At 36.3% G+C, this 12,556-nt stretch overlaps 1 protein-coding gene across 1 annotated transcript; it reads right to left on the reverse strand.

Annotated features, from left to right (window-relative positions):
• Positions 1–11,117: 11,117 nt before the first annotated feature.
• On the reverse strand, positions 11,118–12,267 carry LOC147516584 (uncharacterized). Its single transcript, XM_086593322.1, has 5 exons — positions 11,827–12,267; positions 11,667–11,739; positions 11,490–11,585; positions 11,253–11,354; positions 11,118–11,123 (listed from the first exon to the last, which is right to left on the reverse strand). Exons 1-5 carry the CDS (start codon positions 11,961–11,963, stop codon positions 11,118–11,120), a joined length of 414 nt encoding a protein of 137 aa, XP_086449448.1. The 5' UTR covers positions 11,964–12,267.
• Between the last annotated feature and the right edge of the window lie 289 nt (positions 12,268–12,556).

Consider the following 12,556-nt stretch of genomic DNA (forward strand, 5'->3'; position numbering starts at 1 on the left):
AATAAGAAAAATCAATAACACAATAAAATAAATCAAACTCAACTTATTGTTTTCAGAGAAGATTGTGCACGCTACACGGTACGCCTAACACTTGTCACGCACGCAGCTCAATTATTCTATCTATCTTCTATTATTGAGGTATGATCATAAATTTTGAAATTACGTGTAGGTCTAACTGCCCTGTGAAACTTTCCTCCGTATTCTCTATCATTTTAAGACCTCATTAATTGTTTTTGGACACCTGACATGAAAAGACATACTATGGATACCCATAGTTGCTGTACATAATTAGGGATACCAACATCACATGTTTCACTTGTAAGTTGAGATCTAGATGCACTTGACATCCCTCGATTCGTACACGGATCCTATATTTGCTATAAATCTCTTCATTTCAGCCATTCTCATTTCACGGTTTCTACACTATCCTTCCAAATGGATCAACCAAGAAAGATAGTACCGAGAAGAACTACTTGAAATTTTTTTTGATGATGGCGATTTTCTCCTTTTATGACCACGTAAATTGTATGCGTCGAGGATGGATGCCTCTTCTATATCATGCAGAAGCAGCCTATTCCAGAGATTTGGTCTTGATGTTCTACCAATTTAGCGGACCTGAAAATGGAAAATTATGTTTCCATGCTATGGACAACGCTTTGAATTAACTAAGGAAGTTATCTCCGACATACTTCAAATTCCAATGAATGACTCGGGGTTCGATCTTTCAGAGTCCCCATTTAATTCAGTCAAAAAATTACTACGGGCCACCGTATCTCATGGCGAAGTCGGAAATAAAAATCACGTTGTTCTTCAACGCTCTTTGAAACAAAATCAACGAGCTGTGCTCCACTGGTTAGGACACAATGTGGTGGGTACGTCACACCAATCTGAAGTCACCAAGCCTCAATTACACCTACTTTGGATTATGCAGAATCAAAGAGATGATTTTTGTATAATCCAACACCTCTGGAACGCAATCACCAGAAGAACGAAAAGGTTAGCACCTCTGCCTACTTTAGTCACGAAAATTATGATGCGTTGGGGTTATCCAGCAGTTTCTCCAGAAATACCTCTTCAAAGAGCATTTGTTACAATACTTCACAAAGACTGTGCCGGTGGTTCTTGGACGCCAGATCCTCTGCCAGATGAAATGGATGGCCAAAACTCAAACTCTGCACATTTCTTTGATGAAAGTGCCATGTAGAACATTTTTAATCCCATGGAAGGTATTCAAATTCTTCATCAAGGAATGAGGGAACTCCACGCACGCCGAAATCATCATCAAAAGTCTTATGGATTTCCAAGAACGTCCAAGCGATGCATGATGCCGATCAAGAGGCACTATTGAAACTCACTCACCATTAGAAAATCACACTCTTCTAATAGAGAATCAAACTACGATCTCTCGGCAACCCGGGAACCCTTCAAATCCAGCTTTTAGCCAACAAATTAATGAACTCGAATGTTGTTGTCCACAATCTGCATTCCCCATCACCATCCTTATCATCATTCTCGAACCATAAAAATAATAATAATAATGGTAAAAAAAAAAAAAAAAAAAAGGGTTGGATTTTTTTAAAAACTCAACTTTCCCCAAAATAAATAAAATAAAATTATTATTATTAAGTATTTCATCGTGTTTCCTTTAATTAAAATTTTTGTTATCTTTGTATCTTCTTTTGTAAGAAATGCCTACTAGGATTGTCATATTTCAAGTTGTGATAATAACAATTTTAACGTGTTCTTTTAAACTTGATTACGGAGGTTTTATCTTCTTGCATACTCATTCCTCCATCCAAATAAAATTTTCTTGGACATATTTCTTCTCATATCTTTCCCCATCACTCTACTCCATCAAACATGGCATCTTCATCGAACGTAGCATCTTCATCAAACAGACACCTTCAAACTCATCCCCGAAAGCAATCATTTCAGGCCATGATGGATTCCAATACTTATGGACTTCATTTCCGTGATTGCATTACTAACATCGGGTGGTCTTCCCTTGTTATTCGCCCTGACCAAACTTATTCTCCAAGTTTGGCGGCATACTTTTATGCTAATATGGAAGATACACCATCATTCAACACTGCTCATGGTTTTTTCTTAGACGGATTCACAATCAAAGTTGGTGGCACAAACCATGTCTTTTCAGAGGCAACACTTGCCCTGACTTTAGATCTTCCATATCACGAGCCGGCAACAACATGGCCATACATTTATCACAACTCTACTCGTTCCTTTTCATGGTCTGCTTTTCGCGCAACATACGGTGACGGTCTTGAAATTAAAGATGAAGGAACTAAACTTGGCAGATGGCCAGACATCACCATTCCCTTAGCCAGCATGACCATGAACATGGGAAATGCGATGTTGTTTGTCCTTCTTAACATCATGGGAGATTGACATTTTTCTACCGCCAATGATGCTGCATGTGTAGTCTTCAATGCGCTTGCTCGAGGTCATCTATTCTTTGATATCTTAAACTGTGTTATCTCCAATTTGAAACGAGCTCGTACTTTTCGGGATCAGTATATACTTTTACCTGTAACTGCTTGCCGAATTATGAAGACACATTTCCCACAGTTTTCAGCTACTTTTCATGACTGGGTCAAAGTAGATTCTATGTGCCCAGCAAACAAGATAATTCGTTCATTAAGGTTTAGGCAATGGAAACGTCCTGCACGATACTTGAGACATGTTCGTTGTTATCCAAGCGATGATAAGATGATGAAACATTTGAACGAATCTGGTGAACAAGAATGGGCCACCATTTGGGAATACGTTATCTTTTGCCGATACTAAGGAAATGCATTTCATCAAGAAGAGGCCGGACCTTCACCACATCCCGATGGTAAACTTGAGTAGGGAATTGTACATATATCTAACTGTATATATAATTGTATGTAGTGTGCTACTTTGTTTTTCTTTTTTTTTTTTTCTCAGATAATATATTATGTTACCACAACTTTCTGTTTCTAGCAATCCAAAATTTAATTTTGTTTACGGTTATCGTAATTCCTTTCTTTATCTATTTCTATTTCAAGACTAATCATCACTTGTTTTGGGAGTGATATATATATATATATATATATATAAAAAAAAAAAAAAAAAAAAGGCAACTTGTAGTCTGTATATAGTTTCTATTTTCTTGTTAGTAAATGTAATTAGTGATAATGTCTTGTTTCTTTTTCAATGATGAAAATTATCTAGAAGTCTCACATTAGCATTCGAATTATGATTTGTTTTTAAGAAACTTAAGCTAATACGTACGCAATAGTTTTTATATCTTTTTATGAGTATTCATGCACTGAGTATCATTGATTGTACATGACAATAAGTTTCTGGAAACCACGGTTAGTCTACTTAAACTATCAAACCTGTGAGAATCTAACCAAAAGCCTCGATATGAGTGATTTGTGAGTAATGACACAGAGGAGTAGTTTTTCCGAATAGAGAAAATCACGCATCGACTTACTTGATCACCATCCGAACCTAGGCGAGAATTTAGGCATTCTTTGGATCGACATAGCTATAAATTATTACATGTTACAAATTTTACCGCTAGTCACTCCACTGAACCTTTCATCAAACCTTTCACTTTCACCAAAAATTCCTTACCCATATATTAACCCCAAATAAAAGAACCTACCTAAGTGATGAGTATGAGAAATAGGACGAAATGTAGAAAAATAAAAGAAGACTTGTTCCAAATAAAAGTTAGTTACCTGCTTCAAAAATAAAAATAAAAATAAAAAAATAAACAGGAACATGTTTCTTAAGCCTTGAAAAAAAAAAAAAATAAAAAAAAAAAATAAGGCTTAAGAGCAAGGTAGGAAAACTCAGGTAGGAGAAGGAAAAGAAAACAAGGATTTCTCAAGTGTAAATATCTTGAAGACCTTATTCTCTTATACTTATCATTTTTGATCTTCCACTTCCATTTCTTTCTACACTATCACCTAAGCCCCATAATACATAATAAAGACCTCTAGCTCAATTAGGAGTAGGATTGTGTGATAATAAGTAGTAGATGTGATTGATCGACCTCGGCTCCTCTGACTGTCATCGAGTATGTGAAGAAAAGTGTGCCCACTGCACACTGGAGTTAACAAAACCTGAGTGGGAAAATTATGAGCGAATTTGTGTTTCTACACATACATGTGAGAACCCATTTAGGTACACTCTCCAAAGGATCCAGAAACAGCCCTGCTTGTGCAATTCAATGTAAATTCACTGAATGCATACTCATATGTAGATGTTTTAATTATTGTATGCATATTAACTTGAGTTTCGAAAGAATTAATCCTCGTTCCCCGCTAAGGAGATGTATAGATATCTGAGATTAATTTAGGAAACAAGCTTTTGTTACTAAGTCATTGTAGTATAAATGAAGTTTGTGAGTATCTTTTCTGGAAAACTCTCACGAGGCTATAACTCGTCCATTAGGGAATTCCTAGTGGTTTAAGGCCTTGTTGCATATGGTTAATGCAACCGCACTCTGCGAAACGAGACTTAGCTTAGAATGCACAGTTTTGGCCACTTATCTGTTTTAATGTCTCTTCTTTACTTGAGGACAAGCAAAATGCTGTTTGGGAGTGGTGTGATAAGCACCCAAAAGTGCATTATAAAAACCTGTAGAGACATAACATTTCGGTCAATTTTGTGCTTAATAATCATGAAATAATCGCATCTTCGTGCTTTTTGCAGGTTGGAGCAACTAATGTAAAAATTATGATAAATCCAGCATTTAAGCATGGAATAGGGAGTATACACATGCCTTCCGATCAAGCCCATGTGAAGCCTAACAAATTCGAACTAAAGCCCAAAGACTCAAATAGTACAGAATCCAGTCAGAAACGGGATTACGTGCACAGAAGCATCAAACTTCCGAAGCTCATATCTCTTGAACCAGGACTCCGAATGCGATGAGTGAGCTGCTTCGACGATCAGTGCGATGAACTCTACAAATAGGCGAGAAGTTGTAAAAATGCCAAAAGACCGGGCTGCCACTGGACACTGTACGTGGACCCACTAGGCGGGCCCATAAGATTTGATGAGTCATCATGCAAGTGAAGACAAAGGTGCAAATAATTGGTGCAAATTTGACACCTTGCATGAAGTTAATGAGTTAGTTGGATTTAGGTGATGATTATCTAAAAAAAATGAAAGGTGTCAAATGAGGGTTAGTTGTGGATAAGTGAAAAATAAATGAGAGGAGAGTGTTTCACGTGGGAGAAGAGAAAAATGCTCTCTTATGTAAAGGGGGGCTGATTTTGGGAGTTGAAAAGCTTTTACTTCCTTGACTTTTACTTTTCATTTACATCCATGTCTTTAATTTTGTTTTTTTAGTTCTTAGTTTTTAGAGAAAAGCTTGTAACTTGTTAATGGGGGAACTCTCTCTAGTTTTTAATAAACTCTTCTTCATTTAGGTAAACAGGTTGTAGTTTTCTTATTTCATTCTCTTTCTTTTTCATTTCACATATCTTCTTGTAGTTTAATTCAATCCTAGGATCATGAGCTAAAACTCTCCCAAGGGGAGGGTTAATGATGCTCATGTGAGGATCATGCTACAAATTTAGGATTCCAAAATCACTACTTAAAAGACTTAGGTTCTATTTTTCATCCTGTCCCAAAATGACAGAGAATGACAATTATCTGATCAATTGTTGTAAAGTAGAACTAGGAGTTGGAATGATATTTCAGAGATGAAATATCATTTCAATTCTACATGCTAGCATGATATGTTTAGAGATAGGTATATTATGTTAGGGATTTGAGATGGTAGTGACCTGCTTCTAAAAGACTTGTAGCTAGGCCTTGCATGAGTAGGATTAATCCTTCCCTATCTCTCTCTCTTTTCATTTAACTATAAAACAAACTTACAAATTTTAGATAATTGTGTAAAAAAAAAATCTATCTATAAAATCCTTCTCACTTAGTTCTCCAAAGTGTAGATTCCAACCAGTGATCATTTAAATTTTGTCTTAGAAGTTGGAACGAAATCCCTACTCGAACTAGATTGACATTCTCAAAGAAAAAAAAAATAGTGAGTAAGGAATTATTGAGTTTTAGCACGTAGTAAGTCAACTTCTAAAAACACTGAAAAGTGCTAAGATCAACTTACATAATGGCTTTCGTGTGAGGGTTACCTGGTGTGCGGCATCCCGCTCAGGGTAGCTACACACGGAGTAGTTCATTATGTGAGGGGAGGCATGTGGATGTACATGTTCGGCGTTGGGTAGCGATTGTGGTAGCCAGGTAAACTAGGTAAGACATAGATACGACATGATTTTAGGGACACGCAAAGAAAGCCTTAAATAATATAATTAGGGTAATATGTTGGTTAATGATATACCTTTAAATATATGATTGTATATGGTTTTGCAAAAGGGTGGGTCAAACTAATTACTTGTGTAGAGACGACCCACTCTATAATTGAGCATGAAATGCGGTAAGTATAAAATATGCTTGGCTGGTTATTAGTTTAGTTAGAACCTAAGGCGCCTCGGTGGAGGAACTAAATGCCTTTGTATTATTGTTGGGAAGCTAAGGCACCTCAGTGGATGAACTACCTGCCTTAATTATTGTACTTAAGGATGTTATATTATTCGTTGGATGTTAAGGCGCCTCGGTGGAGGAACTAACTGCCTTATTTAGTGTGTATATATATGTATAAGTATATGTTATCTTTTAGGGCTACTCACACCAGCATTGTTTATAACGCTGACCCGATTTGCATGTTTGCTTATCGGGTGTGTTCATTAAATGAACATAGTTGATAAGTCTTGGCAGGATTAATGTTGAAGAAGGTTGGTTGCTGCTTGTGGTTTGCATTAGCGTCGCATTCAGGATATGTTTTGTTTTCTCTTAGGGTGTAATAGATTTTAGTTGAGACAAACGTTGTTTTATATTTTCAGTTGTAATTATAACTAAAGAGGGTTGAAAGGAGATTTGTAACCTAATCTTATTTGTGAATTTTTGAAATGAAGAGGACTTTTGTTTATTTGAAAATTTTTATTGGTTTTTAATTATCCGCACATTTTAACTGATTATGGGTTTTTGGGAGTTGAGAGTGCATCACACCTCGAAAATCGAAGAGTCGGGAACAAATATTATTTTTCCGAATTCTGTCGAAATTCGGGGTGTGACACTACCCAAACGCCTAATTCTAAGGACTCATGGGCCAAACTTGTTCAATTGTTCATGGAACAGTTTTACCCACCATTGAAGAAAGATGGAATGCTTTAAAAGATTCATTTCTTTTGCCAGAATCCTCATAAATCATTTTTCAGAGGCTTGGAATCGTTTCACTGATCTTCTCATCGAGTGTCCACATCATAACCTTGCGAAAGACACGCTTGTTCGTGCTTTTTTCAAAGAGTTTTTACATCACCATAAAGAGGTTCTTGATAAAATGATTGGGGGTAGTTTCCTTAGTAAAGGAGCTTCAGAGGCTTATAGGTTTTTAGAAGATCAATCAAAGCATAATAATAATCAAAAGCAATGACATCCCTTGCTCCGCTAATTCTTCTTCCACAGTTAAGGCTACCAGTATGTTTAAGGTTAAATATGATCCCGAGCTTAAAACTCTAATCGAATCCCTCACAAAAAAGGTAGAAGCCATTTCTATTTAACATAAGCCTACTCCTGTCATGAACATCAACTCTCTTCCATGTAATTTCTGTTACAGCCTTAAGCATACCGACTCCTATTGTCCTCTTGTCTATGAACAACTGTCACAACCACCATCATAGCCGGATAATGTTTGCTCCATTAATATCCAACCTAACTCAACTTGGAGACAAAACCCCAACTTCGGTTGGCGAAATAATCAACAAGTTACACCTCCAGGGTTTAATAATCAAAATGTTTGGCCAGCAAACAATTAGAACCAAGCTCTACCAAGACAAGGACAAGGACAAGGGAATTATAATAATTATAATAATAACAATAGAGGTATCATACCTGTTAATAATAACTATCATACCCACCCGTTAATAATCAACGTGAGATAGTTCTAGTCACGCCACCTATGGCCATTACACCTTCACAACCGGATCATTTCGAAGCCTACATGCAAGCTAACCAACAGATTTTACAATCCATTAATCATTCTATACAATAGTTAACCCAAGAGAAAACCCAACCAAAATGTGTTTTTAGGTCAAGCTATACCTAATCCTAAAATGCCAAACACAGCCCTTGAAGTAACCGGTAATACTAGTAATGATAATTTTAACGTAGGTGAGTTAAATGCCATCACCACTCTTCATTTTGGCAGAGTGGTTGATAACGCCATGACTATGCCCATTAATACACCACCAGTGGTCGTTGAAAATGAAAAATTACTAGATACCGATATAGAAACTGAAGATCCTACTACTGTAGAGGTACCAGTTAAACCATAACCCAAGCGGAAGGCGGCCAAGGTTAAAACTCCTCTTGATCCATATGCTAAATATAGAGAGGAACCATCATTTCCCAAGAGACTAGCCATGTTAAATAAGAATACAAATTTTGACGAGATTAGAGAAGTTTTTAAAAATCTAACGATAAACCTACCTTTTCTTGAAGCTATTAAAAAATTACCACAACATGCTAAGTTTCTAAAAGAGTTGTGCACTACTAGGTGGAAAACAAACATTCCAAAAGACACCATTTTAACTGAACAGTTTCCCACTCTATTTGAACATAATGGAATCGTTAAGTACAAGGACCCTGGTCGTCCTACTGTACAATACACCTTAGGGGATACCCACACGGCGACTGCACTATTAGACCTGGTGGTAATTGTTAAATTACTCCCTTATTATCTATATAAACAAATAGGTCAACAAGAGATACAACCAACTAAAATGACGTTGCAATTAGCTGATCATTCTATTAAGTATCCTAAGGGTGTGGTTCAAAACGTGCTGGTTAAAGTTCAAGATTTTTACTACCCAATAGACTTTGTTATCCTCAACACAGAAGTCGCTAACGACTCTGTTCCTATTATCTTAGGGCGTCCTTTCTTGGCAACTGCTAACGCGCTCATAAACTGCAGCGATGGTTTGATGTCAATGTCCTTTGGCCAGCTTTTTGTTGAGGTAAATGTTTTCAAAATGATGCAACAGTTACCCGATACGACTATCGATAGAGAAGTTAGCATGATCGAGAGCTTTGCTCAAGATTATTTCAACAACACGTTTTCAGAGAATCAGATGCACCAATTCCTTTCCTACGGAAGTTCTAACTTCGACGATGGCTCCTACTTAGAGGAAGTCAACGCCCTTTTCGAGTTTACGCACTCCTATCTTAGATCTTTCTGTAGCTCCATCTTCCAAGTTTGAAGACCTCTTACCTAAACAAGTCTTTACTACTCAAGATGAAGACCTTTTAGAAGCCTTTTTACCTATTCCTCCCACCCCTGTGCTTAAACATCTTCCTGCTGAGTTGAAATATATCCAGCTTGATCCGGATGGTAATCATCCGGTGATCATATCTTCTCAGTTATCTGCTGATAAAGAGGCACGTTTGATTAGGGTGATTAGGGAACATCGTTCCTCGATCGGTTGGTCCCTAGACGACATTAAGGGGATTGACCCTAGTATATGCACGCATCACATACATTCGGAGGATAATGTGAAGACTTCACGCGAACCTTTTTTTTTTTTTTTTTTTTTTTTAATTGGCAAGCCTATTTTAAATGAGATCAGTAACTCTTTGATGTTGGCGGGGTTCGACCCCCAGACCTCTGGTATCATCACCCAAAGGTTTTAGCGACTTTGCTAGTCGACACCTGCTAAAATGTGTGGGCAAGCTTGTTTTTAAAGAGATCAGTAACTCAATTGTGTGTAGCGGGGTTTGAACCACAGACCTCTAGTATCATCACCCAAAGGTTTTACCAACTAAGCTAGAAGGCACTTACACTTCATGCGAACCTCAGCGTCACTTGAACCCTACCATGAAAGAGGTGGTCAGGGAAGAAGTCTTACGGTTACTCGATGCCGGTATCATATATCCCATCTACGATAGCGAATGGGTAAGCCCGATTCACGTAGTTCCTAAAAAATTGGGGGTTACCATTGTGATACAATAAGTCACTTGTATCACTTTTGAAACTAATTCTGAAGTGACCTATAAGCCCCCGACACATAAAGTTCTACCAAAAGTGACACAAAAGCCTTACTAAATGTGTCACTTTTTGTTAATAAAAGTGATACTTAAGAGTAGCCTCTTGTGTCACTTTTAAGAAAGAGTGTCACAGTGCTTGTCAAAAGTGACACTAGTTGTATCCGTTTTGGACCAGAGTGGGACATAATTTCGTCAAAAGTGGCACATTAAGTATACTAGTTGTGTCACTTTTGGACCAGAGTGAGACATAATTACGTCAAAAGTGACACATTAAGTATACTAGTTGTGTCACTTTTGGACCAGAGTGAGACATAAGTACATCAAAAGTGACACATTAAGTATACTAGTTGTGTCACTTTTAGACCAAAGTGAGACACAAGTCAAAAGCAACACAAAAGCCCCTTACTTCTTCTATCACTTTTGGAAATCAACTCCATGTAACTCGTACGAAAAAGAAAGCGACACATAAGAGTGGTCAGTTGTGTCACTTTTAATAGATATTATGTCACTTTTTCCAAAAGCGAGACAAATGAAAATAATTTTTTTAAAAAACTTTTTCTCATTTTTGTATTCGATCGTATTCATTTCTCAACCTACATCCTATACGTCATAACCAAAATCTCATTAACCTGCTTTATGACAGAAACAACATTCACATACATTTATCAAAACATCACAACCAAAATCACTTTAACTTGCTTTATGATACGGAAACAACATCCACTCGACATGAAAGAAACAACATTCAAAACAATTAACTTCTATTGATTTCATCGATCAAACCAAGTATTTATCATCTAGTTTGACTCCCAACAAAAGAAGTCATTCCAAAACCAAAAGAATCACAATTAAAAAAAAAAAAAAAACTACATAGTGCCAATACTATCCTAGCAATATCTTAGCTTGTTGTGCGCACTTCCAACACCAAAAAACCTAGCTGCCATCTATTCATCTCTTAATCGATCCATGCACCTGTATCATACCATGAAGTCGTCATTCCACTATGACTAGTATATAAAATTAAAAAGCAAGTGAATCAAGAAGGATATATTGTACAAGTAAGAAAAAAAAATCGATAAGAAAAGTATATATACATAAAGAAAGGGAGAATATGGAAGCCCACAGTGCCCACTTACCCAATTAACTACTAAGATAAATTGTTGGATAAAGTCGATGAATCCAAGACGAAGTTTATCTATTTCAGTGGTGTAACTCTTCTTGCTAGAGAACTCCAATACCTGTTTGACGAAAAATATATTATAAATATTATGAAAATGAATAATGCAGGCAATGCATTGCCTACCATATTTACACATGCACCAATTTATAAGCTAGCTAAGATTATATGAAAAATAATGCTACTTTATAGTCACCTTCTTTTTGAGTGGTGGACCAGGATCCTCTACTAAATCTCGCATAAAGCGCAATACATAATATCCGCATACAATCCCCTCTTGTTGTTGTGGGCACTATACATAATTAATACTTGCATTAACACATACACAAATTGGAAGATATTTTGTATTGTATTCCAAAGAAACTAAGCTTACTGTCACATAGTTCCAATTTGGATTTGGATTCATCTTTCTCTTTCCTTTGGACATATTTGATGTCTTGATCGCACTGAAAATGCATTTGTTTCATTCTCATTATTTTCAAGATAGAATCAAATATATAATGAAAAATACAATAAATAAAGACTAAACTCACGTGTTTACTAATAATTTAAAAGCTGGATCCGGCGGCCCTCGAAAATCTTTTAAAGAGTCTAACCAGTACACTTCCATTGATGGTATGTCAAGAACCATTAAGACCCCAATGCACCCTACATGACCAGTTATGCACATACAAATCTAATTAAGTACTTTTAATTATATAGCCAATCGGAAAAAAATAAATAAAAATAAAAATAAAATAATTTTAATTATATGAGAATAATGTATATGTACTGCAAATGTATAAGCATAGGTATCCTGTGTTGAAAGGAATTAAAAGCATGCGATCACCGTGTTTTTTAGCCAACTTCTGAATATATCGAGCCTTCTCATCATCCTTTGTATAAATAGTAAAACTTTTTGGGTGACCAAATGCATACTTTGCTTGAGCAATTCCAAAATGGGACAATGACATGGACATTTTGCAGCTTAGTTCACTTCTACAAAGAATAGAAAGGTATGTGATAACAGTGATTTTACGTATTCTAACTATCTATGCGTAAACACAAATAATTAATTTACGTAAATACGTGTTTATATCAATATTCCTACTTGTTCCTGTAAAAAATTTAGAGCAATTGGAGTTCTACAACCTCTCCTTATTGGCTGGTGTTTCAGATATTAAGTGTTTGCAACACTTCTTGTAAAACACACCGAAACACTCTACTATTTAGGAGGTCAAAACAAATAAAAAATTCATCAAATTTTTACTACAAACTCCTTAG

Source organism: Coptis chinensis, chromosome 2 (genome assembly GCF_015680905.1).
Source record: "Coptis chinensis isolate HL-2020 chromosome 2, ASM1568090v1, whole genome shotgun sequence".
In the NCBI taxonomy this organism is placed as follows: domain Eukaryota; kingdom Viridiplantae; phylum Streptophyta; class Magnoliopsida; order Ranunculales; family Ranunculaceae; genus Coptis; species Coptis chinensis.

What these genes read in the sequence shown, in the direction of transcription:
- LOC147516584 (XM_086593322.1), bottom strand. Translation starts at nt 11,963, where the DNA reads ATGTGCATAACTGGTCATGTAGGGTGCATTGGGGTCTTAATGGTTCTT. An exon ending in TTTAAATTATTAGTAAACAC is followed by an intron (nt 11,740 to 11,826) that starts GTGAGTTTAGTC and finishes ATGCATTTTCAG; the next exon opens with TGCGATCAAGACATCAAATA. An exon ending in CAAATTGGAACTATGTGACA is followed by an intron (nt 11,586 to 11,666) that starts GTAAGCTTAGTT and finishes AATTATGTATAG; the next exon opens with TGCCCACAACAACAAGAGGG.